Source organism: Atractosteus spatula, chromosome 5, assembly GCF_055471065.1.
Source record: "Atractosteus spatula isolate fAtrSpa1 chromosome 5, fAtrSpa1.hap1, whole genome shotgun sequence".
In the NCBI taxonomy this organism is placed as follows: Eukaryota; Metazoa; Chordata; class Actinopteri; order Semionotiformes; family Lepisosteidae; genus Atractosteus; species Atractosteus spatula.
The window spans coordinates 65,626,546-65,651,697 of NC_142710.1; the positions used below are offsets into that span (position 1 = coordinate 65,626,546).

The window sequence follows — 25,152 nt, forward strand, 5'->3', positions numbered from 1 at the left end:
AACACTCACAGCTGAACACTCAGAGAGATCACACACGCTCACAAAAATCACAGACACAAAAACACTCACAGAGATCACACATGCGACTGAACACTCGCAGAGGAGGGTTGCTGGTGGGTTAATTGGCTTCTGGGAAAACTGGCCCTGGTGTGAGTCTGTGAGTCTGTGTGTCTCCTGCAATAGACTGGCGTCCTGCCCAGGGTGTACCCCGCCTTGTGCCCTTTGCTTGCTGGGATAGACTCCTGTATTGGATGAAGCACAGTGGACACAGTCCTGGTCAGCTTATTAAGGGACCCAGAAAACCATCATGGACCCATCCTGAATGACTTTACCGAATGGTGCGACGGGTTTCTCGTCGCAGTTAAATGTTTAAAAAACATAGGAGCTGGTCGCTGAAGAAAAGCAACACCCCTCCTACCTACTGTAATGAAAGGTCAGACTGTAGAAATGGTCAATGACTACAAGTACTTGAGGACTGAGCAAGGTGGAAAATGTCACTCTTATTCCTAAACTTAAGTTTTGTTTTCACTAAATACGATTCCACACCCATACCGGACTGGTACTGAGTCACATCTGACTCTGGCGTCACTTAAGTAAACGTCCAAGTGTTAAACGATAACACACTGGGAGCTGTGCAGTACTTGCATAACTTGGAGCGCAGCTGCATGGAGAATTGTGCTTTATCATACCGTATGACGTGTTTTCCAGGAAAAAAAACACAACACAAAACTCGAGCCGCAACCTTTCCCCACAAGGCAACATGATCTGTCACCCGCTGCTATGGCAACACCGGCGTCACCATGCCCCGCGTCCCACCGCCCAATCGGAGACGGGCTCCCACGGTCATGCCGACCAATGGCTGCTCGGGGGAGGGGAGGGGCGACGGTGCCAGAACGAGGCTGGTGACAGTCACCCCCTCCGCCATCTTAGGATCGTTGAGTGACGAGAGCGGTTTCCTGCCTGAGACCCGCTCCCGGCGATAGGTCAGTACAATAAAGAAGGAAAAAACAAAAGAGGAAAAAGACTAAAAACCCGAGAGGTAAGGATCATTGAGCCCTTGCTTTTCTCCCGTTTGCGTGAAATCCGGGCTTGGCCGCCGGAGAGGGGGTAGTGTTTGCGTTGACAGTGATATCCGGTACCGGGGGGGGGAGGAGGAGGAGGAGGTTGCGGGGGTTGAAGGAAGCCGAGAGAGAAAAATGGCGAATAATGGAAAATAAGAGAGTCTTTTCTAAGAGCCGTTGTGAAGGGGAATAGCCGTCCGTCTGGGCCGGGGCTGTGTTTCGTCGCAGCAGGCTGGCAGCTGCTCTGGAAAGTTACCGGCGCTGCCGGGCCGGTGGGGTTGGGGGGGGGACGGGACGCAGGAGACGCGAGCTCTTCGGAACCGGTCCGCTGCCCGCGACCCGGACGGGCGGCGGGTACGAGCCCAGACGCGCTGGGGTCGCCCTGTCCTTGTCGCCAGTCGACGGGGGGGGGGAGGACGTGCCGTCCGTGCCTGCTCTGTGTCCTCTCATCGGTCGGCTTGTTCAAGTTCAGCATCATCCCCGGCACACACCACGGACAGAAACTGTTTTACTGGAAGGCTTTGAACTGCTGATGGCGTTAAATTGATAATCCTTCCCCCCCCCCCACCCCAGTTTACGGTGCACAGACCCGCAAGAATGTAGTTTCGTACAAGCTTTTCTTAACGGGTCAGCATCCGCAGGTAATGTGATGTCCGGCCTCCAGAAATGCTTTTCCGAGATCATTCCCACCTCCTCTCCCCCCCCCCCCCGCAAGGATTTTAAATACCTCAGCGGTCTTCCTGGGACCCCGGCGCCGGTGCTGGGGTCCCCCCACACCCGTTGGTTTCTGTTCCCGTCTTGGACGCTGGACGTAGGATTTGCAGTAACTGACCGCTGGGGTGGGGTGACCAGCAGGGGTCGCTCTGTGGCCGTGGGGTAGGTTGGCTCGGCTCTTGTGTACCCCTGTACCCCGAGTCTGGACTGCAGGGGCACGTCTCTGAATGGGTGTGGGGCACTCCTGTTGTGACAGACGCCATGCTGAGCCAGCAGCAGCAGGTGGATCGGCCCAGGTGGGGCACAGGTGCAGCTTCACGCTCATTAGTCTATTGTATGGCAGAGCTTGGGAGCTGCTGATCCGCGGGTCGGAGCCCCTGTGTGGGCCTGTCCCGGGCCAGCAGACCCGTATGCGGGCAGAGAGGAGGGGTTTGTCCAGGAGTCAGGATCCTGCCTGGACCAGCGCTGCTGTCAGATGGCTCTCTGTGCAGTCTGTGTCCTGGGCTGTTTATGTCTCTCACTAAACACACTGAGAGAGGGAGAGAGAGTGCAGGTCCGGTGTGTCTGTGTGGGGTCCAGTCCTGTCCTGGGGGGGTCAGTGTGTCTGCAGGGTGTCCAGTCCTGTCCTGGGGGGGTCAGTGTGTCTGCAGGGTGTCCAGTCCTGTCCTGGGGGGTCAGTGTGTCTGCACGGTGTCCGGTCCTGTCCTGAGGGGGGGGTCAGTGTGTCTGCAGGGTGTCCTGTCCTGTCCTGGGGGGGGTCAGCGTGTCTGCAGGGTGTCCGGTCCTGTCCTGGGGGGGGGGGGGGGGTCACTGTGTCGTGCTGCTTTTGCTTTCCTCCTGAGGTGTTTTATTGGCAAAACGCATCTTACCCCCCACCCCCTCACCCCCCCCCGTTGTGCAACATCAGTTCGGTTGCCATCGCGAGTTTGAGCAGCTCCCCTCTCCTTCAAGCAGGAGGAGCCTAGAGCAGTAAACCTGGCGAGTGAGGTGCTGGCAGGCCCCGCGGTGCGGTGGAGTCCTCCTGTCTGCACTGGCCCTATCCCCAGGCTGTCCCCCACCCCTGCCGCCACAGCTGGAGCCCCAGAATCATCCTGCACCCCAAAACACGCCTGTCCTTGTAGCTCTGCGGTACTGCGGCTCGGGGCGTCGTGGCGTCCAAGCAGTGAGCAGCCGTGTGCCTGGCGTTAGAAGTCAGTCAGTGGAAATTTACAGAATACAGTATCTGTATCCCTCCACCCCCCCCCCGTGTCTGTTCTGTGCCAGCTGTAGAACCCCCCCCTGCCCGTTCCTCTTTCACTCATCTTGAGTTAATCTCCGACCCCTCTGAAGTTCCCGCGGCTCTTCCTGTGTCTGGTTTGGGATGAGGGACAGGTGACGTAGAGGTGATATCCTGGGGCACGCGAACAAGGCGCTCCTCTCCCCCTTTCCCTGGGCACGATAGGAACACAAAGACGGATACAGGCGAGAGGAGCCGTCCACCCTCTGGCCCATGTGATGGTTATTACCAGCATTTAGTAACTGCAGGGTTACAGGTTCAAAATCCCAGGTGCTGCTGCTCTCTCTGCACCAGTACAACCAAGATGCATCAAACGGAGCGTATCTGGCTTGCTTCGGCTGACATCTTCAGCCAGATTGAATTCGTGAAGAAGGATCTGGCAGTATTGTCTTTCCCGTGGTCTCGATAAGGCAGATTTTAGTTTTTTCCAGCCGTGTGGCTGATGCCGATAACCCGACTTCTCTCGAGAAGTGGCCACATGAGATCCCCCTGCTGGAGGGGCCCGATGAGCTGAATGACCTCTCTTTCGTGACCGGTCTGCTGTTCGTCTGTCTGTCTGTCTGTCTGCCCACCCGCCACCCTCCTCTCCTCTCCCCCTCCTGGCCGTGTGAATTATTCTGGGGCCCAGCGCCGCCTCTCTCATTAAACCTGAACCGTGTGGGTCAGGCCTTTTCTCCTAATTAAGGGAGAGGAGCGAGGGATTACACTTTGCAATTTTGTGCGTTTGAGTTTCTGCAGCGCAGCACTCTGCCCAGGTATAATTTGCGCAGAAATGAGCTGTTTGTTGTTGTGGTAGCTGGCGAATTCCCGAAGGTTTTCTCTAAGAGCTGTTTGTGCCGCTGGGTACCCTTTTGTTGAGAAAGTGCTGTGTGTATATTTAAACCCTGCTCTCACTTTCATCAGCTAAATTCAGAAGCTGGCACCAGGTAATAATCACCAGCTCATCTCTTTTTTTTTTCTTCTGTTTTTAGCCTTTTGAGGTCCAAGATATTCTTGCCGTCCTCGGAGTTAGTCACAGCTGCTGCGCTGTAAAGTGGTGTTTTTTCCTGTCCTTACCCCCCTCTCATTTTGTCATCACGGCTTTTAATTTTGAATATGAGTCAACGTTGTGGACAAAGCACTGGGAACAAAAGAGTCTGAACACAAGTTTATATTCCGAGAAGCGGTGTCTGTTCTCCCAGGACGCAGCAGCAGCAGACAGAGGGCAGGGTTGTGGAAGACAGAGGCAGCAGCTGTGGGCACATGGTGGCCTTCATCAGGAGCTCTGCAGTCGACCCTCCAGGCGCCCCTCAGTCCCCTCACTGGCTCGGAGGGGCTCTGACAAGATAGTAACCACCAGACGGGCTCAGTGGGCCCAGTGGCCTCCTCTCGTTTGGAGGCCTCCTGGTTCTTGTGTGATGTACAGTTGCAGCTCTGCTCTGCGGCGGTTTTCTGATCCGCGGCTCTGCGGTGCATGTGGGCCGGTCAGGACAGCCCGTGGCGCTCTCTGCTGGGGTGTGTGTGTGTGTGTGTGATAAGATCACTTTATTGGCCTTACACAATTTCTTGTATTGGGGTTCTTGTATTAGTATTGAATTTGTCTTTTCACATACCTCAACTTGCTCTCTATGAGCCACACAGACAGGGAGAGAAGCTTGGGGTCAGAGCCCAGGGTCAGCCATTTATACGGCACCCCTGGATCAGTTGGGGTTAAGGGCCTTGCTCAGGGGCCCAATGGAGTAGGATTCCTCTATCGGCCGCGGGATATGAACCGGCGGCCTTCCAGCCACAGGTGCAGATCCTGAGCCACAGAGCCACAGCTCCGCCCCAGGGGGGTAAGGCGGATTAAAGAGGGCTGAAGAGATGGCAGTCTGGGAGAAGTATTTCAGGGCGGGAGGGCGTGCAAGGGGCAAGTCTGTAAGTGAGCTGAGAGCTTAGAAAAACGTCAAGTTGATCGTTGAGCAAATTCTGGAATGCGAGCAAAGAGATCTCTGAAAGGCCCTGTTTTGTTTTTGCCTCCACTCCTCTCTCTTTCTCCGCCCCATCTCTCACACACTCTTAGAGTCCCCCCCCCTCGGTCTCTTCCCGTCTTCTCCCACCTGGAGCAGGTGCTGAATTGAGGGGAGCCCTGCGCGTCTCAGGTGTGTCGTTGGCTGGGACACGCAGCGCAGAAGTTGCCCCCCCTCCCGTTGCTGACTGCGTTGGGCTGTGATGGTGTCTGTGTGTTTGTATACATGATTAACTCCAGAACAACACAGGAGCTGCGCGTATCGGCGCGACAGGAGCGTGTCCGTGTCTGAGGCGTGCCCACCTGTCATTTCCCACCTGTATCATTTTGGCTTCCCACGTCTTCGGAAAAACAGAAGAAAGGTTGTAGGCTAGAGGCTCGTTGGGATCCGAGGGTCTTGCACGGCTGTTTCTGGGAAGAGCCCGGCGTTCCGGCTGGTATCAAGGGGTTTGACCCTCGCCGTTCACCAGAGCAGCTGGCAGGGCCTGAGAGCTCTGGTGTGGCAGGATGGGGGGGGGGGGGGTCACACACGGGTGGAGCGGGCGGTGGACGGGGGGGACGGCAGCGTCTCGCAGCTGGCCAGCGAGAGAGGGGGATAGCGGGGATTCGCTGTCCGTGACGGCTCTCCTCCTGTGCCTCCTTTGCCTGCTCGCTCACCTCCGTGCCCTGGCTGCGCACGCGGGTCTGGCGTCAGGTGTGACGGTGACCTGTGGAAGGCCCTGTTAGAGTTGTATTTCCACCCGTACTGTGTCCTTCTCCTCTCCATCCCTGTCCACCTCTCCCGCTCTGTCGGGGTCCGACCCCCCCTTCGGGCTCTTCCCGTCCCCCTTGTCCTCTCCTTCCCTGTTCTCCCGGGGATTTCCTCTCCCTCCCTCTCCTGGCCGTGTCTGCGGGCCCTGGCTGCTGGAATGTGTTGGGTAATGTCTGGCCGCAGTGAGACAGCAGGGTGGTGACTGTGGTCGGGGCAGGAGGCCTGCGGTCTGGCTCCCTGTGACAGTTTAGGAAAGAGGGAGAGAGTGGCGGATCGGCTCGCGCTCAGGCGAGGAGCTGTCTGCCGTCCTCCAGGCGGCCACCGGGCCCGGCCTGACCCTCCCTGCCAGGGGGGTCGATCTGGATCTCGCGTGCAGCTCTGCTGCCGGAAAGGCAGCACCCCGACTGTCCTGGGTCCCTCCCCCCCCCCTCCCGCCGTTGAGTGCGCAGACGAGGAGCCGAGCAAAGAAATCGGGGCTACAGCGCACAGCCCGGCGATAATGCAAGTCGGTCGTCCTTCCTCCACCTGTGCTGGGAGCGCCAGTATTTTTCCCGAGTTCCTTCTGTTTTCCCTCTGCCCCTTGTCGCAAACCCCAGGTGTTGTCACGGAGGTGTAGAGAGAGCAAGCGCGAGATGAAGAGCACGCTTTCTAGAAATGAGTTTTATTTTTTAATCCTGCACCAGGCGGTAGGCTTGTAGCTCCCTCAGCAGGGGGGGGTACAGGGAGGTGAGACAGTTCGGTAGCGAGAGTTTATCGATCTTCAGGTTAAGTAAACTAGGGTGGATAGATAAACAGCCAGGCGGGAGCTGAGAAACCCACACGGGAAGGGGCAGAGAGCTGCAGGGAGACCAGGAGACCAGGAGTGGGGCGCGGCGTTGTCCGGGAGGTTGAGCGTGCAGTGTTTCTCTGGGAATGTGTGGGATGTGGGCACATGCCGTGCGGTGGAGAGATGAGGGAGACACTGAAGGGCATATAAGGAGGGCCAGAGCCCCTTTGTAACACATTTGGAGCAACTTCCCACACACTGGCATACTAGCAGGCGGAGGAACACAGAGCAGCTTATTCTCGCGTCAGAGCTGCCACAGAGGGTACAGTGTGTACCTTTCTTGTGCAGACAGCGTCTCTCGCGCCTGCCTTCAGCCTGAGCCACTGCTCGTTCAGATCCAGCTCCTGACTGGCATAGCAAGCACCAGCACCCCCCCCCCCCCCCCCCCCATCTCTCCGACATCTTCGCCCGTCCTTTCCCCTCTCCAGCTCCGGCGGCTCTGGAATGTGATATCTCCACTGGCCCGGGTACGACAGCAGATCGCCCTCGTCCCTCCCTGTGAATAATTCAGTTTCCATCTAAAAGTTTGAACAGCGGGCTCGTGTTTCAGCGTCGGCGTGCCCCCGTGCCCGCGTCTCCTGCCCGTCTTTTCTCGGATCGCACTTTTCCAGGAGCCCTGTGACATTTCCCACTTCCCACCTCACTCTGTCTGCCCCTCTCCGTTTCGCTCCTCGGAGCCAGGGTGCTGTGGCGTGGCGGGCCGAGAGTCCTGGGATTCTAACTTCAGTTCCTGTGCTGGTGGGGAAAAGTGAGCAGGTGCCGAATTTGGGGGAACCCTGGGTGCCTCTGGCATGTCACTTGCTGGGACGCACGGCGCAGAAGTTGCCCCCCCATCGCTGACTGCAGTAGTGTTTGCGTGTTTGTATACGTGTTTGACTCGCAAGGTTCGTATCGGGGCGACAGGAGCGCGTGCCGGTGCCGGTGCCGGTGTCGGTGTCCGCGCGCGTGAGGGGCCGAGATTCCGGGGTATTAATAGGACGTGACTCCGCCGCCAGCCCGGGCTCCTGACTCGGGCCGAGAGCCTGCAGAGTGATGGTTAAGAGCGGCCGCTCTATTTATAATATTTATATACGACGGAGCCGCCGGGGCCACCCCTCCGCGCCAGGAGGTCGCGAGACGGGAGGGAAGGCGCTCGTTGCCGAAGGGGCCTCCCGGCGCTCGCCTGCCTGTCGAGGCAAAGCTCGGAACGCCGGGGGCCCCCCCCGACGGGATGGCTCTCCAGCCGGGTGTCGGGACGCGTGCCTGGAGTTAGTGAAACGGATCAGCCTCCCGTCGGCACAGCTGTCCGACCCATATAAAGCTTGACGCTTGAGAGCAGAGGTGCGGAGCAGCCAGATGTGTGCCGCCGTTGTAAGGCCACACTTGTGTCTGCGCGTGTTTGTTGACAGTCGTGTCACGGCTTTATAACATCCAGTACCGGTGTCATTTCATAGATGCCTCCGCAGAACCACCTGACTGCCAAACACGACATCTGGCTGACGTTTGGTCGAGGCCCGGCTTTGTTTTCAGCTCTGAAGCGAGACGTTAGCTCAGGTTTTTTTTCCTTAAGCGGGGAAATAGTTTTACAAACGTGTTTTCTTTTTTCTGTTGTTCTTTTTTTTTTTCTCCCCTAATTAGGAAGGAGAGCAAAACAATGCAATTGGGATCCCGAACGTTAGTGTCATGTCTTTGAAAGTAAATTGGCGCGCGCCCGTCGCCCCAGGAGCTGTGCCACTCCTCGCCGCCCAGGCTGCTGGTGCCGGGGGGGGGGGGCGGGTTGAGATTCGATGACTCCAGCGCCGTGTCGGAGTTGCTGCAGAGCAGTCTGAGCCTCGCTTAAGCTTCCCTGAGACTGTGAGCCTGATCACATCCGAGCTGCAGAGGTCAGACTCCCATTGCCACCTACGCTGGCTGACTGCACTGTACAAGTCTGCTAACTGCAGGGCTCGCAGGTCTGCCTCCTTTACGCATTCCGGAGTCTGAGCTTAGCCGCCTGACTCAGTGGCTGGATCTGCTCTGAGCCTGGTTGGGTAATAACGGGACGGGCTTGACAGTTAGATTAGGAATAACGACATGAAAAACATCCCCTGGGTACAGCTGGCTTCTGGCTCGTAATCGCTCCTCACCGCCGGTCCCCAGAGGCAGGTAGAGGGCAGCTGCAGCCTGCGTGAGTAACCGGGGAGATGTGTGACGATGGGATCCCCCCCCCGCCCCCCACAAAGGATGTCTGTTGGGAGGTCGGTTTCTCCCGAGGATGGGAGACAGAGGGGTGACGCACGACACGGACGCAGCTCGCCGTCTTTCTCTGACCTCAGCCCGGTCGGCTGTTAATCCCCGAGTATCCTCTCGCCTTAGGGCCGAGGAGGGCTGGACGCGTCGCCCTGCTCCCACGCCGCTCGTTAAAGACTAACTCTGCCTTACAGACGGGCAGCCGTCCTGCAGCTGGGCCTCTTGGCTCCTTCGCCGGCTCGCAGGCTGGGTTTGTTCTGAACCCCCTAGTGCTTCGGTGCGCGGTGTTTCCCCATCCAGACCCCCACCCCCGCGGCTCTGGAACACCACAAGCCCCTTCTGTTGCGGGTTTGGAATATCGGGGCTGTCCCGACGGCTGCTCGCGCCCCTGAAACAGGGGCTCCTTCCCACTCTGAGCCTCGCAGGCGGCTCCTCTCCTGGCGCGGTGTCCCGGGATGTCCCGCCCGGGGCTCTTGGGCTTGCGTCTCCCCTGTGGGCTTGCAGGTGACGGGGCAGAGGGGGGACGGACCCACGGGAGCTGGAAGGTCCTGGAGAGGACCCGGGCGGTTTCTGTGGCCTGACACAGCGGCAGTCCGCAGGACTGACCGACTCCAGCCCCCCCCCCAGGAAAAGGACAGCTGAGCGGTCGTTCCTGGGGCCCTAACCCTAACCCCACTGGGGTGTAAGTGAGGGGGGGCTGTGTGCACGTGTGCCACCCCTTCCCTGCCCCTCTGCCCTGCAGCCCCGCCATCGCCTCGCCCTCAATCCGGTCGCAGCGCCTCTCGCCTCGGGGGGGGGAAAAAAACATTTTTCTCTTAATTCTAAGGTTTCGAAACGCAAGAGACGGGCTTGAATCCAGGCGCTCCTCTCCCCCGCCGGAGGCACCAGCTGGGCTGGAGCGTCGCTGCCCGGCAGCCGCGCTGACCTCACGGGTGGCGAAACCCGACCCGCCCGCCAGCGCGACCTCGGCGGCCAGGTGACATAATTGCGTTGAGACTCGCCGCAGGGAAGGGAAAAAACCAGGCACGGGCGGCAGACGTCTCCGCCTCACAGTTGAGGGGCCGCCTCTCCCCCGGCTCCGGCTCCGGCTCCGGCTCCGGCTCCGCTCCTGGTTTTTCTGGCGCTGGGGAGCGAGCGAGCGAGCCGGCTCTTCCGACTTTGACAGATGCTGTTTACCAGCTTTTCTTGGAAGCCGGACTGAGGTTTCTTGTTCCTCTCTGTGTGGGGAAGTGGAGTCGGGGGGGGGGGGCTGGCCCCTGGCCCAGCTGTGTACTGCTGGAGTGCGTGTTGACGTGCTGCGTGTTTTCGGAGCAGGCTCAGCCCCGAGGAGAAAGCTCGGATTCCAGCGTTGGGGGGGGGGTGCTCTTCCTCACGGTGGCTGTGAGCCTCAGTGGGATCGATTGCTGCTACGCCTTCGGGGGCGGAGTCTTTTGCGCACCCAGGCAGTGTAGCCCTGGAGAGAAAGGGATCACGCTCCCCCCTCTGTATTATCCTGTATTGCCCTTATATCGGTTTAAAAATGCCCCCCCCCCCGCCTGTGTGCCCAACACAACACGGAACCAGAGTGTGGCTCCAGTCACACCTGCCCATTGGTTTTCCTTCTGCCTCTGTGGCCCTGATCCCTCTAAGTGCTGAGCTCTCCTTATCCCTGTGTTTGTCATCCCGCCATTCTGCTGTCCTGGTTGGATTGGAGGTTGGATGTGGTGGCACAGGTCCCGGTCCTGTAGAAGGGTCTGTGGATGTGTCGGAACCTGGCTTGACCCAGGCTTGGCGGGTGTGTGTGTGTGTGTGTGATAGGGTGGTGCCGTGAGTTGGGGCCGCCGGGAGCTGGGAACAGTGTCGACGCAAAGGTAGCCCCAGCGAGGAGACCAGTGTCCTTGGTCGTGTGCTGTTTTTGTAGGGGACTAGATGGGTGATCTTTTTCTCAGCTCCTGTCTTGATCTTCTCGCTCGGCACAGAGCTGTGTGTTGTAAATCTGCGTCTGTCCGCTGTGTGTTTTAGCACATTTTGGCTCGTCCTTTAATTTTCCAGCAGAGGCACACTCTCCCTCCCTCAGGCAGGGCCGTGCAGAGTGCCGCGCCAGCGCACACGGCAAACTGGGTCAAAGCGGGATTCAGCATCGAGCGCACGCTCACACACGTGTGCTCGCACAGCTGCCCGCTCTCAAATACATGCCTTTACACACTCGTCCATATTCACACACGCGTGCGCGCACACACACACGCAAGCCAGCTCGCTGCACTGCCCTCTCTCCACACGTACCATTTTTCCTTTCCAAGCACTTCACCTCACCTCCGAAATTGCAGAGTCCGAAGGGTGTGATTTCGAGCACAATGGCGTGTAAATGTTATGTTTGAAAAGACAATTCTGCAGCGTAATCAGCGACAGAGATAACTTCTCTCCACCTTCCCGCGCGTGTGTGCAGTCAGCTCGTGTGTGTGCGTGTGCGCGCTGGTTTTTTGTCGGTCTTGGCGCACATTCTGTTGTGTGCAGCAGTATTCCTGCTGCCCCTAGCCAGCATGTTGTTGGCGTGTTGCTCAGGACTTGCTGCTGTAGTTTTGGACTTGCTGCATGTGTGCGCCTGCCTTTCCTGTGTGGCCGGAGTTTAGCGAACGTCTTCAGCCGCGTAAATAACGCCCAGCGGTTGCGTGGAGGTCCCAGGTACTGTGCTCTGTGTGTGCGGAGAGCTCGGGGTCACTGGGTCTCTGCGGCTGTTCCCAGCCCTGGTCCCAGAGGAACTCTGTCCGCTAGTTTTCACACCAGCTGATCTGTACGTCCGCAGTGGCTCACCGATGACTTCGCTGATCAGCTGGACTGCTCGGGTCTTTATTTACCCTGCTGCTTCGGTCGGACCTGAGTTTCCAGCGACTTCAGCCCGCCCGAGGGAGGACAGTTCTGAGGCTCAGGAACGGGTACGGCGTCGGTACCGATTCCAAGCCGCAGGACCCGTGAGCAAATTGACAGTCACACCCCACACAGAAATGGGAAATCAAGGAGCCTGCGCCGAAGAGCTCTGCTGGAGCAGAATCCCAGGAGACGCAGGGTTCCTGTGCTGCTCCTGTGCGTCCCCTCTGTGTCCTCACTCCGGCGTGTGTCCACCTGCGAGTGTTTGCATCTGTGCCCGGCTCTCGCAGAAGAGGTGCTGAGGCAGGCGGTTCCCTTTGATTCTGCCCCCTGGCTCCACAGGCCCCCTGGGCCCGACCCTCCTTGTCCCCGTTGACTCCGGGCCCCTGCGCGAGATGGCGGGGCGCGTGCCTGAGGGGGCCCCGCGGGGTCCGGAGAAGTTGGGTGCTTGGAGATTATGAGTCATCGGCTTTCTAGGTGTGTGTGTGAGTGTTTGAGTCATCGGTATTATGAGCTGTAGCTCAGGAATTCCTATACATCCGAAACAGCTTCTGACATTCTCGGCGCGAAGCATACTAGGCGCACTGCACTGCACTCTATTGTACTGAATTGCACTTCATGTGCTATACGGCACTGTATTGTACTGCACTCTTTTGTACAGAATTGCACTGTGCTGTGCTCTATTGTACTGTGCTGTGTTCTGTTACACTGCACTGTGCCACACCGCCCTGCAAGGGTGCATACACAGTGAAGGATCTGAATGCCCTTTCACACAGTGGTCCTGCGTTTTGTCAGCGTCAATATTTGTTGTACTTTTTAAAGAATCTTTGGTCTTATCTAATTCACCCTGGGCACTCGGGCTCGTGTTTGGACAGTTGGCGGCACCTGTCATCGTGGTGTCGGATACCGGGGAGTGCGGGGTGAGGGCCCTTCACTGTGCTGTCACACGGGGGTGCCCCATGGTGCCCAGAGCCCAGGCGAGGGTGATGGGAGGCTCGCGCTGGCCTGTGCTGGGTAATGGCGGTGCGTGCTGTCCCTCGCCGCGTGTTGTGGGGCTCTGGGTCTCTCCTGACAGGAGGTGGGGTTGTATGAATGGGTGGGGAGGGGGGGCTGTATTTTTAGCCCTGACCTGTTTGGGCTCATTAGGGCTCCTAATCTGAGTGATTTATAGCCTGGATCAGGCCTGAGTATTTTTACATAGCTTCTGCCCCAGGAAGAGAGAGAGATAGAGAGCGGCCCTGATCCGTGCTTGTACTGTACTGTTTGTTTCCTGTCAGCTTATTGTCTCATTTCTGTCAGCACGTTTATATTTAGCGCCTTGGTCACACGAAGACCGGAAACACACAGACAGGTTTCAATGCTCGCGAGCCCCTGAGGTCTGAGCCCCTGACGTTGCTTCCAGTGCGCCGTTGAGCACGGGGGTTCACTCCGACGCTGTGCCCTTCTCCATCCAGGGTGTGGAGCGCGAGCGGGGCGTTTTCCTGAGCGTCCGTTTGTCGTGTGGAAGGAACCGGGCATCTCCTGCCTGGGCCTGCGGTCCTGCCGCCAGGCTGAGGGGGGACGTGACACCCCCAGGCTCCTCGCGGCGCGCGCGCGTGTGTGTGCGGAGCGGCCCTCGCAGGCAGGAGCTGTACCTCCCCCCCCCGCCGGCATGCCTCTCGTCCTCTTGTCCTGGGGTGGGAAGGAGACGACAGGGGGTGGGGTTGGGTGCGGTGCTCGCCCCTCTGCTCCGCGTCGTCAGCTGTGCGCGGGATCGGCGTGGGGTTAAGCTGGACGAGAGGGGCACTCTTATTCGTTACTGGCTGATGGCGGAGGGTTAGTCTTCTCTTGGCGTGTGGCTGGAGTGCGGCGCCCGGTTTACAGTTTCATTAAAGCACAGATCGGAAATGAAAGCCTCTCCCCACGCTGGCGCAGGGCTCGTGGCGCTGGGACACCCTGGTGAGCGGTGAGCCAGGGAGCTTGTATAAGAAACTGGTGAATCTGAGACTGGTTTCTGAGCGGTGGTGAGAGGCGTGAGAGAGGCTCGCTCAGCCTGGTCTGGTTCAGCGCTGCCGCTGTACAGTAAGCCACGCCGGGGCTGTGCTATGTTCCCCGTCAGTACCGCCGCGTCCCCTGTCCAGCAGGGGGCGTGTGTGTGTGTGTGCTGCGGTGCTTGTAGGAGGAGAAGGCTCAGTGGTGTGTGCCAGTCAGCGTAGCCTGGGCTCCCGGTCCTCCTGGGGTTTGTCGGTAGAAGTTTCGGCAGAGCCTGGTTCCGTTTCCCTCCCTGAGCAAGTCTGTGCCGCTGCCCTGTTTTTTTATTCCTGGTCTCACCCTAACTTTAAACACCTCCACAAACAGCATTTCTCTGCCAGTCTGTGCCCCTGGCACGGTGTGCTGGCCTAGCACAAGGCTGTCGGACAGCGCCCCCTAGCTCCCGTGCGTCTTTCTCCTCGCTGTGTGCTCTGTTCCTCGGCCCCTCTCTCCCCTTCCGCACCCTGTGTCCATCGGGGGCCCCCTGTCCCTCTGTCCGTGTGGTGTGCTGTGCTGGGGGCTGTAGCTCTGTGACCCAGAGCACAGATAAGAGAGGCTGTCGGGTCGAAGAGGGAGAAAACAGCTGATGGCAGCAATGTTCTTTCTCTCTCTCTCGCTGGTGTTTTTGTGCTTCTTTCTTCTCGGCCTCTTCCCCTCCCCCACCCTCCTCTCCCTCTCTCTCCCTCTCTCTTTGTTTGCCTGCTCTCCTCTCTCGCTGGGTTTCCACCCAACAACAGCTGCCGCGCTGCGATTGGCAGGCGGCGCGGGGGGCCGGGGCGGAGCCGGCTGCCTTGTTCTGATATTTTCCTAAGCCTCAGCGAGCCCGGAGCCTCAGTCCAGCCTCGGCGAGCGATAGAGAGAGAGAAGCGCACTGCCGCAGCGCTCCAGTAAACGGCTGTCTTGAGCCCCCGAGACAAAGGAGAGACGAGCTGCCCCTGTCCGCAGCGCTTCGTCCGTCTCTGGTGGCGAGGAATGAACGCAGCGCCGAGCTGATCTGATTTTTTTTTTCTCTGCTTCTCTTTTTTTTTTTCCTCCCCCCCACCTCTATCCTGCAGAACTGGCAGCACGAAGAAGCGAAGAGACAGACTGACAGAGAGAGGGAGAGAGAGAGATTTTTTTTATTTGTGTGCGTGTGTGCGCGCGTGTGGATCTCTCGCACACGCAAGGCTCGCAGGAATCTCCCGAGACATCATCGCGCAGAGAAGCAGGCCGATTTCCTCTTTCGTTTCTTCAACACCCCCCACCCCCCCCACACTCTCGCCGCCAAGCCACCTGCCCGACCCGACCCGACCCGGAGACCCCCTTCTCCATCCGCTGTCCCCGGGCCCGGCGGAGGGGGTGAGTGTCTGATGCCCCTCGAGGATGAGTCCCGCGCTGGAAGCCATGCAGGCCGAGCAGCAGGGCTTCTCCGCCAAGGGGGTGCTGCTTGAGCCCTTCGTGCACCAGGTGGGCGGCCACTCCTGCGTCCTGCGCTTCAGCGAGCAGACGATCTGCAAGCCGCTCATCCCCCGCGAGCACCAGTTCTACAAGAGCCTGCCGGCCGAGCTCAGGAGGTTCACACCGCAGTACAAGGGTAAGTCTCCGGGCCCGGCCCACCCAGCGCGTCGCGGTCGTGTTGTGGCTGTTGTTGTTGTTGTGTAGGGTCTAAGGTGCCTGTTCCTGGGGGATGTGTCGTGCTGGAATGCATTGCTTCTCTACTGTTGGTCCCCCTGCTCTCTCTCTCTCTCTCTCTCTTCTCTGTCTCTCAGCGCTGTTCTCCCTCTGTCCCTCAGCGCGAGGGCGTCAGGTGTAGAGGCCGGGCAGCCGAGTGAGTGCAGTGGTGGCGATCGGCCTGTTCGTTATGTTGTCCTCCGCCACTGAGGCGTGTGTGTGTGTGTGTCTGTGCGTGTATCCCGGTGTCGAAGCATGTCCCTTTAGGCAGAGGAGAGCGGGAGTCTGAGGTAAGGAGAGGCGAAGGCGCGTCCTCTCACGGGACAGGTGGCTTCAAGCCCCGACAGGCAAGCCCGCTTGAGGGCAGAGCTCAGCTCTGTACGGCGGCGCTAGCCAGCTCTGGCCACAGGGGGCACTGTAGTGCCCAGGTCTGCACGCCTGTAACCGTGTCCTGGGGTAGGAGACAGGTAAGTTACCTTGTGGCCAGCTCGGCATAAACCTTTTATTTTAGTACGATGCTGTGCAAATGTTATTAAGGTGCAGATCTTGATGTGAATGTATGTTCACAGGTACCATGGTAAGGGCTACTGCAGTATGGCTTAGAAAAACCATTGCCAACATTCTGATTTACTCAGGCGCTGTGCAATTTAGACGACGAGGCAGCTGGGGTTTGATAACATGGTGATCCTTGATAATGTTGTTATCTGATCTCGCAAGCGTGCTGTGGTTTCTGTAAACTGACACTCCTAAGAAGGAAGCAATATCTCTGTCAATAAACCTTCAGTGAATTAAAATACCCACGTTGCCTCATTTTTTTTGTTTTTATTGTTGTCGGGTCTTGTGAGTTGTGAGTTTTAGGCCCAGGGATCTCTCTCACACACACACACACACACACTGTGGGGTCCTGAAGTCTGGGGCTCACAGGCTTCAAAATGTCTGTGGGAATTGTTGGGGGCTGTTGTTTCATGATGCTGTTGTGTCCATGTCCTGGGGAGGTGTGTGTGTTGGTACGCGAGAGAGGTTTATTTCATTGTTCTCGAAGCGGCGGACTTGGTTTTCCATCTGTCACTGTGGGTTTTGCTTTGCTGTATCTGAGTGAGGTGAGCGTGGACGGGGCGCTGGGCCCCTGGAGCACGGCTGTGCCCGTCGGCGGGGCTGTAACACGGGCTGGGTGCTGTTCTTCTGCACCAGACAGGCGGGCTGTGAGCTCACTTCAGCGTTGTGCTTCATCTCTCCTTCAGTAAAACCTCAGGGGAACAGGATCTTTCTCTGTTTCTCTGTCTGCCTCTTCTTTCTCTCTGTGTCTCTCGCTGCACTGCTTTCCTTCCTCTTTACTCTCTCTCTCTCTGTGCGACTTCCTTGCCTGTCTTTCCACCTAACAAGTCTCACCTGCTTCCTGCCAGACCCCTTCCTTCACCCCAGCCCTGGTCTGTATCTGCCGGGGGGCCAGTCTCTCCCCCCCCACCCCCCCTCGCACCTGGGACCACCTTCACGCCGGCCACCCCGTCCAGCTCTGAGCGCGCGTCGCTGTCAGTAGTGCTGGGAGCGGAGGGGGGTGGGGTGAGAAGGATTTTTCATGTCCGGAAGGATCTGTGAACTGTTGGGACGCCTTTCTCTGCCACTTTCAAAGACTTTTCTAATAAAGAGATGCTTGACTCCCCCACCCGTGTCCACCTGTCCACTACGAGCGCTTGTGGGCAGAAGACAACAGAGCGGGCAGCAGTACTGTCTCATTCCTGGCCTGCTGTGGCGATACCTGTGTGTGTATCTGGGCCAGTCTTCAGCGCCGGCCAGTTACTCTGAGGCCGTCCGTTTAAAATAAACTCTCGCACGGAGCACCTGTTGTTCTTTTGTTTGTTTTGATTTTCCCGAATCTCCTTTCTCTTCCGTGTTTTGCTTGTGTCCTGACCAGGGCTGTAACTGGACTGTGTGTTGTACGATCCTGGCTTCCTCATGACCTGTCACGGGTTCGCTGGCTTGGTGTGCTCATTTGCTGTACGTCTTAATATTGTAACTTTTGTACGGATGGGGACGATTGGAAAACAAAACAGACAATGTTAATCATGCGTCTCTCTATATATATTTTGAATATATATCTCTCGTACCATCTGCACTGTGATGCTGTAATGAACTCCAGTTCATTGCCAATAAAGCCCTGCCTTAACTGCATCCACTCCCGCCTCCTGTGTTTATTGGGGAACCTGCTCGAGCTTTGCCTGAAGGGGGGGAGGAGGGGGTGACGTTGTTGCTGCTGCACTCTCATGCGCACCCACTTGTATACCCCATCTCTCCCCACCCCCCTCATTCCTTGGATCTCGAGCCCTGCCAGTCTCCCCGTCTGTGTGTCCTGCGACTGTCCCAGATCTTTTGATCCTCCGTCAGGTTCGAAGAAGCCAGATGCGGGGAAGCACTGTTAAGTTTAAAAGCCTGGAGAGATCTGTCCCTTTTAAGAGAGAGAAAAAAAAAAGAGAGAAGTTGGTAAGCGAAGAAAGGGTTCCCAGCACATCTCCTCTGTTTTGAGGTTTTCGCCGGGCAGGTGTGTAGGCTGTGTCCTGTAAATATAGAAATGCGATGACGCTTGTGCTAACGGAAGTCCCGTTTCCTCTCGGTGTCCCTCTCCGCTCTCCCCCAGGTGTGGTGTCGGTGAGTTTCGAGGGGGATGAGGAAGGGAATCTGTGCCTCATCGCCTACCCCCTGCACAGCGACGCCGGGGAGCTGGAGAAGAACGTGGACCCCTCGGCTGACTGCGAGCCCAAGAACAAGATGGTCAAGTGGGGGAACAAGAAGCAGGGGCTCCTGCTGGACAACGAGAACTACAGCAAGGAGAGAGCCCGACAGCTGCGCAAGGAGGAGAAGCTGAAGAGGTGAGAGACCGGCCTGAGACAGACAGACACACACACACACACACACACACACTGAGACATACTGAGAGACTTAGAGGGACACTGTACAACTCTAAGAACACTAACACCAGCACAGAGGGATAAGGAGCTGTTCTGAGTCAGTAAACTAATTAAAGACTAATAAAGACAGTAATGTGAGTGTGCAGGTTAATTAGTTGTTTCCAGCACAGCTTTTAGTGACGGAGCTGCAGTCTCGGGTGACCCAGCAGTAAGAGTGCTGCTCCAGTTCTGCTTTTCACCAGGGAGAGTGTCGGTACAGACTGTTCTGCTACTGAAGCACCTCCTCCAGGGAAGCTCGCTGAAGCAAACACGCTCGCTCGCTCAGACGCCCATAGTCACACGAGCCCCTGCGCCCCGTCTGCAGCACAGGGGCAGATGCCGTTGGCAGACGACCGTTTGTTTTAGTTAGAATCTTGATATCGGAAGGGCAGTAGGAGACTGTTCCATTTCCGCAGTGTGTTCAGCTGTGGAATCGCTGGGGCCTGTTCCATCTGCGGCACGGTTCCAGACAGCACAGGCAGGGAGGTGGATCAGACTCCCAGTGCGGAGCGGAACGATCTGTTACAGCTTTTACAACCAGCTGCTGCCGTCTGCTTCCAGTCGCTCTTTGCCGTTCTGTCCAAGGAGGTCTGCACAGGCGAGCAGCGCAGGGGTTGTCGTCGCTTCTCAGCTTCATCGAGACTAAACTTTTTTCCTCTCTCTCCCTCTGCGTGTGTGTCGGCAGCCACCGCGAGGAGGAGTGCGAGTGGGCGAACCAGTCAGAGGTGCTGCGCTACAGCCTGGAGAAGGGCAACGTGAAGGCGCAGTTCAAGCACAACCCCTGGAGCATGAAGTGCCACCAGCAGCAGCTGCAGAGGATGAAGGAGAACGCCAAGCACCGCAACCAGTACAGTATCCTTTCCAGGCCAGGTGGCTCTGGGGCTCTGTTCTCGAATGCAGCGTGGGGACGTCCGGCGTCGCAGGGGGATTCGGGTCGAGACACATGGGGCTCTCTGACACCCCCTCTAAAAGGTTTCTTAAGCTTCACTCCTCCAAACAGCTAAGTTCTTCTGTTTACCCTTTAGCCTCAGGTGTCTTGCTGGATACAGGAGGCTGTAGGACGAGAGAGAGAATTTGGAACAGGACACTGCTGGGTTATGAGGGTCTTTAGCTATATATTCCTTTGCTTAGAGAGGTTTTAGAAACGACTGCATCGTTGCGCAATCGCGAGGTCTTGCAGGAGCGTGCACTGGCTGACGCCGGGCTGGGTTTAGCACTTGTGTGAGGTCAGAGGTCAGGGGAGCCGTTGTTAAGGCGGAGAAGCATGACCAGCAGAAACGGCAACAAGCCGTCGTGCTTTACTAGACGTCCGCGGTGCGACTGCGGTAAGGGCTGGGGAGGCGAGTTTACCTTGGAAACACCACGGCCGCGTCACCTTCCTAGGGCAGCGGGGGGGTCTGGGGGGGTACCGCAGGGCAGCCGTCTGGGGAGCGCGCTCTCGTCTGCGACGCACCGTGTGGCCCTTGACTCCGCTGCTCCCAGAATTCATCCTGCTGGAGAACCTGACCTGGCGCTACGCCATGCCTTGCGTGCTGGACCTGAAGATGGGCACCCGGCAGCACGGCGACGACGCCACCGAGGAGAAGAAGGCCAACCAGATCCGCAAGTGCCAGCAGAGCACCTCGGCCATCATCGGGGTCCGCGTCTGCGGCATGCAGGTGAGCAGGCAAGCCTGGGACAGGAGGGAGAGCCGACACTGTGAGCTGTTTCTCAGTGGAGAGAGTGGACACTGTGACCTGTTTCTCAGTGGAGAGAGTGGACACTGACCTGTTTCTCAGTGGAGAGGGAGAGAGTGGACACTGAACTGTTTCTCAGTGGAGAGGGAGAGAGTGGACACTGAACTGTTTCTCAGTGGAGAAAGAGAGTGGACACTGAACTGTTTCTCAGTGGAGAAAGAGAGTGGACACTGTGAGCTGTTTCTCGGTGGAGAGAGAGAGAGTGGACACTGTGAACCATTTCTCGGTGGAGAGAGAGAGTGGACACTGAACTGTTTCTCAATGGAGAGAGAGAGAGTGGACACTGTGTGTGAACTGTTTCGCAGTGGAGAGAGAGAGAGTGGACACTGTGTGAACTGTTTCTCAGTGGAGAGAGAGAGAGCCAACACTGTCTGTGAACTGTTTCTCAGTGGAGACAGAGAGAGTGGACACTGAACTGTTTCTCAGTGCAGAAAGAGAGTGGACACTGTGAGCCGTTTCTCGGTGGAGAGAGAGAGTGGACACTGTGAACCGTTTCTCGGTGGAGAGAGAGAGTGGACACTGAACTGTTTCACAGTGGAGAGAGAGAGAGTGGACACTGTGTGTGAACTGTTTCTCAGTGGAGAGAGAGAGAGCCAACACTGTCTGTGAACTGTTTCTCAGTGGAGAGAAAGAGAGTGGACACTGAACTGTTTCTCAGTGGAGACAGAGAGAGTGGACACTGTGAACTGTTTCTCAGTGGAGACAGAGAGAGTGGACACTGTGAACTGTTTCTCAGTGGAGAGAGAGAGAGAGTGGACACTGAACTGTTTCTCAGTGGAGAGAGAGAGAGAGTGGACACTGTGTGTGAACTGTTTCTCAGTGAAGAGAGAGAGAGTGGACACTGTGAACTGTTTCTCAGTGGAGAGAGAGAGAGAGTGGACACTGTGAGTGAACTGTTTCTCAGTGGAGAGAGAGAGAGTGGACACTGTGAACTATTTCTCAGTGGAGACAGAGAGAGTGGACACTGTGAACTGTTTCTCACTGGAGAGAGAGTGGACACTGTGAACTGTTTCTCACTGGAGAGAGAGTGGACACTGTGAACTGTTTCTCACTGGAGAGAGAGTGGACACTGTGAACTGTTTCTCACTGGAGACAGAGAGAGTGGACACTGTGTGTGAACTGTTTCTCAGTGGAGAGAGAGTGGACACTGTGTGTGAACTGTTTCTCAGTGAAGAGAGAGAGTGGACACTGTGTGTGAACTGTTTCTCAGTGAAGAGAGAGAGAGTGGACACTGAACTGTTTCTCAGTGGAGTGAGAGAGTGGACACTGTGAACTGTTTCTCAGTGGAGTGAGAGAGTGGACACTGAACTGTTTCTCGGTGGAGAGAGGAGCTCAGTGACTGTCTCTCGATGTCGAGACCTGCCTGCTGCATTCACCTCCGTGTCTTCGCCTGTCTCAGGTGTACCAGTCGGACTCGGGCCAGCTGATGTTCATGAACAAGTACCACGGGCGCAAGCTGACCGTGCAGGGCTTCAAGGAGGCGCTGTTCCAGTTCTTCCACGACGGGCGCCGCCTGCGGCGGGAGCTGCTGCTGCCCGTGCTGCGCCGTCTGCGCGAGCTGGAGGCCGTGCTGGAGGCCCGCGAGTCCTACCGCTTCTACTCCAGCTCGCTGCTCATCATCTACGACGGCAAGCCCCCCCGGACCGGCCGGCCCCGGCACCGCGGGGGCGAGGAGGGCGAGGAGGACGAGCTCTCCGAGGAGGAGGAGGACGAGGAAGAGGAGGGGAGCGGGCACGAGGGGGGCTGCGCCGGCGCCTTCGGCTTCCCCTCGCGGCGGGCGGCGGGCGGCGCGGCGGGCGGCGGGCCGGGCTCGGGGGGCTGCGGGAACGGCGGCAGGAGCGGGGAGGGTGGCGGCGGCGGCGGCGGCGGGAGGGGCGACAAGGGCTGCCCCCTGGTGGACGTGAGGATGATCGACTTCGCTCACACCACCTGCCGCCACTACGGCGAGGACAGCGTGGTGCACGAGGGGCAGGACACGGGCTACATCTTCGGCCTGCAGAACCTCATCGCCATCATCAAGGAGCTGGAGGACGACAGCGGCGACTAGAGCCCGGGAGAACCCCAGCTCTTCCCTTCGCGCCCGAGGCCGGACACTTCCGCGGAGCACAGAGAGGGTGCCGGGACGGATACAAGGCCGAGGACGTCTGTGATGCATGCACGGCCAGGAGCCTGTCCCACTGTGGCCCAGCGGCCTGTTACTGACCGCTGGGGGAGGGGGGGTGTAATCTGACATCATAAACGGACGCCTGCGTGTTTTCTGCCAAGAGCGGCTGTAGTTTTTGTCTGTCAGGGAACGGGGGGGGGTGTGACCTGACCTGTCCTCTTCTGTATCTGTGCGTTCATTTGTTGGCTTTCTTCGACTCTCGAAACTCGTTCTTCATCCCCCTTCTTTTCCAGTGCTGTGTTACAGGGGAGGGAAAAAAACGCTCTGGAGTGGTTTCTTTTTCGAAACAGGGGAAAAAAGAAAAGAGCAGCAGCAGCACATGAACCGAGCATGAACTGAACTGTCAGCGGCAGACCCGCGCCCTCCCAGCCTCGTTCCCTTGACCCTCGGACACGTGGCGTGCGCGGGGAGGCCGGGCAGCCGGGCGCGTGGCCGGTCAGTCAGTGAGTTGACCTCGTCTTTGACGGAGACGGTTTGAGCTTTGTGCCCCCTGGGCTTGACCACGCTCGCTCATGGGGGCGGGCAGCGTGCCCACGGGGTGGGGTTTGCTTCTGGGGCAGAGGAGGGGAGCCGCAGGGGGGCTGGACGCAGCGTGGCCTGTCCCCTGTGCATGGACTCGGCAAAGACTTGCCCTTCTCTCTCTCCCCTTCGCCCTCTCTTCCGCCTGTTGGGGGGGGAGCACTGTGGCCGAGACGACAGGATGTGAACGGGGGGCAGGTGGCGCGTCACCCTCTGCCCCTGCCCCTCCCCCCTCCTTGTCCTGCCCCGAAATTCAGCCTCCGTGGCGACTGAAGTAAAAAAAATTCTACAAGAAAGTGAACTAAAAGCAGAGACTCTATAGATCTTTATTTATTTGAAATATTTCTTTAAAAAAAAAGCTACAAAAAAGACTTAAAAAAAATGGAGGACAAATGAAGACACACAAAAGCAGAAGACTACATTCCATATTATTAATATTATAATTGTTAATATTTGACAATTGCAGATGCTTCTCTATATCTTATATTCCTGTGTGTATGCAGTATGTCCAAGAAAATAAAGATAAACATTTTTTTTTCTTCGTGGTAGATCCATTGTGGTATTTACATCTTTTTTTGCATCTCGGGGCGGATGGGTTTCTGGGGTACAGTGGCTCTGTCTCCCCTCCGGTGGTCCCAGCGTGGGCTAGCTTGCTCTCAGACACTGTTCAGGGGATGAGGAGCTCTGTGCCATCGACCTGCCTTGTCTGTAAATTCGAGTGCTCTCGTCTTTTCACATACCCCAGCTTGCTCTCCATGAGACACTGACACACAGACAGGGAGAGAGAAGCTGGGGGTCAGAGCGCAGAGTCAGCCATTTATATTATATTAAAATTCCCTCAAGCCAGGTCAGGAGTAAGGACCCCCAGGCCAGAGGCAGATTTCAGCACAGCAGTCCTGCCCTTCGTGGGCCTGCCTGATCTCTCGCGGGCAAGACGAGTCTCCCCCCACCCGAAAAACCAGGAAGCTCGCTCGGGGCGGCAGGTCCCAGAGACCCGCCAGTCCACAACAGCGCGTCGCCATCTCCCTGGAGCAGGGCCAAGCAAGGGGATCATTTCGGGCATCAAGCATTTCACAGAAGCAGGTCGAGACCTCAGTTAACAGCAGAGCTCCTCTAGGCACCTCAGCCACTGCGGGGCTGGGCGAGGTCCGCGTTTTTCTCCAGCATCATCCTGCCCGTACTGGGCAAAGGTGAACAGTTGGCAAGATTAACCTTTGTTCCTGGTGTTAACAGGTTTCAAGTCCCGCAGGCTGGGGAGGAATTGTCCTACAGCAGCAAGCGAACAGGCTGACAAGTTGACATAATGGGAAACTGAGATTGAAAGCACTGGGTCTAATATATTAAAAGCGTTTTTTCCTTGCTTATTAACTCAAGGACGAATTGCCTCAATCTGGGAAGACAGAGTTGTCTATGAAATAGTATTACATCATAGTCTTTTAAATGGTATTAAGATAGAAAAGACCGAGCTGTTGGAGCTATTATGAGGCGTTACAGGGGTGTCCAGTCCTGGTCCAGGAAGGCCAGTGTTTCTGCTGGCTTTCATTCCAGCTCTGCTGTTAACAACGTGCATCTGCTGGACCGGGACTGAGAGAAACGGGCAGGTGCAATCTGCATGCAGCATTATGGAAATAACTATTCAAATGAAACCAGAGGATTGGCTCTCTGGCAATGGGATGCGAGGGCTCGTCAACACAGATTCAGGATTCTTGCTTAGCGAACTTGCAAGAGTTTCTTTGAGCAACAGCAGTAACAGTACAGGGCGGCCAGAGACACAATCAGAGCTGATATTGGAACAGACTTCCAGAAGGGTTTTGAAGACGTTTCTCATAAAAGACTAATTTTCGATTTGAAAATGAAATCCAGGCCCTGGGATTGGGATCTGGTCAGTGAGTAGGAAGCACTACAGATATCGGATGAGTACTGGGACTGAGGTGGAGTCACAGGCATGCTATTCCACGCTTACGCCGGTGACAGATTCCAGCCAAGTTAACTGGTCAATGTTCACAGATAATGCCAGAAAAACGGATTAGTTTGCAAATGAAATGAAAGAAGATGTAGAATTTCAAATCTAGAATTCCAAATTTTATCTAGGGACTGGGCAAACACCTGGAAAAATCAAAGCCAGTAGGAAGAGTGTTGAAAACTTGAGAACTTCCTTTACACAATGAGAGGTGGGAGTGTGGAACAAGCTACCCAGCCATGCTGTTGAAGCTGATACCCTGGGTTTTCTCTAGACACAGCTGGATGAGATACTCTAGTCAGGACAGGAGACCCTGCTGTACACAGAGGGTGGTGGGGTGTGTGGAACAAGCTGCTCAGCCAAGATACTCTGGTTTCAAGAAACAACTGGATGAGATCCTCCATTCAGGACAAGAGACTCTTCTTTACACAAAGGGCTGTGGGAGTGTGGAACAAGCCGTTGTAGTCAATACCCTGACTTCTTTCAAGAGACAATGAAAATGAG

At 57.0% G+C, this 25,152-nt stretch overlaps 1 protein-coding gene across 1 annotated transcript; it reads left to right on the forward strand.

The window, feature by feature from the left end:
• The first annotated feature begins 925 nt into the window (after positions 1-925).
• On the forward strand, positions 926-23,229 carry LOC148835510 (inositol hexakisphosphate kinase 2-like). Its single transcript, XM_088917249.1, has 6 exons — positions 926-1,039; positions 14,733-15,250; positions 17,960-18,191; positions 18,955-19,121; positions 19,752-19,927; positions 21,405-23,229. Exons 2-6 carry the CDS (start codon positions 15,040-15,042, stop codon positions 22,050-22,052), a joined length of 1,434 nt encoding a protein of 477 aa, XP_088773375.1. The 5' UTR covers positions 926-1,039; positions 14,733-15,039; the 3' UTR covers positions 22,053-23,229.
• The last annotated feature ends 1,923 nt before the right edge of the window (positions 23,230-25,152 follow it).

Excerpts from the sequence above, each read along its gene's own strand:
- LOC148835510 (XM_088917249.1), top strand. The coding sequence starts at position 15,040 with ATGAGTCCCGCGCTGGAAGCCATGCAGGCCGAGCAGCAGGGCTTCTCC. Across the intron at positions 18,192-18,954 it reads AAGGAGGAGAAGCTGAAGAG|CCACCGCGAGGAGGAGTGCG; the intron begins GTGAGAGACCGG and ends GTGTGTCGGCAG. Across the intron at positions 19,122-19,751 it reads CAAGCACCGCAACCAGTACA|AATTCATCCTGCTGGAGAAC; the intron begins GTATCCTTTCCA and ends CGCTGCTCCCAG.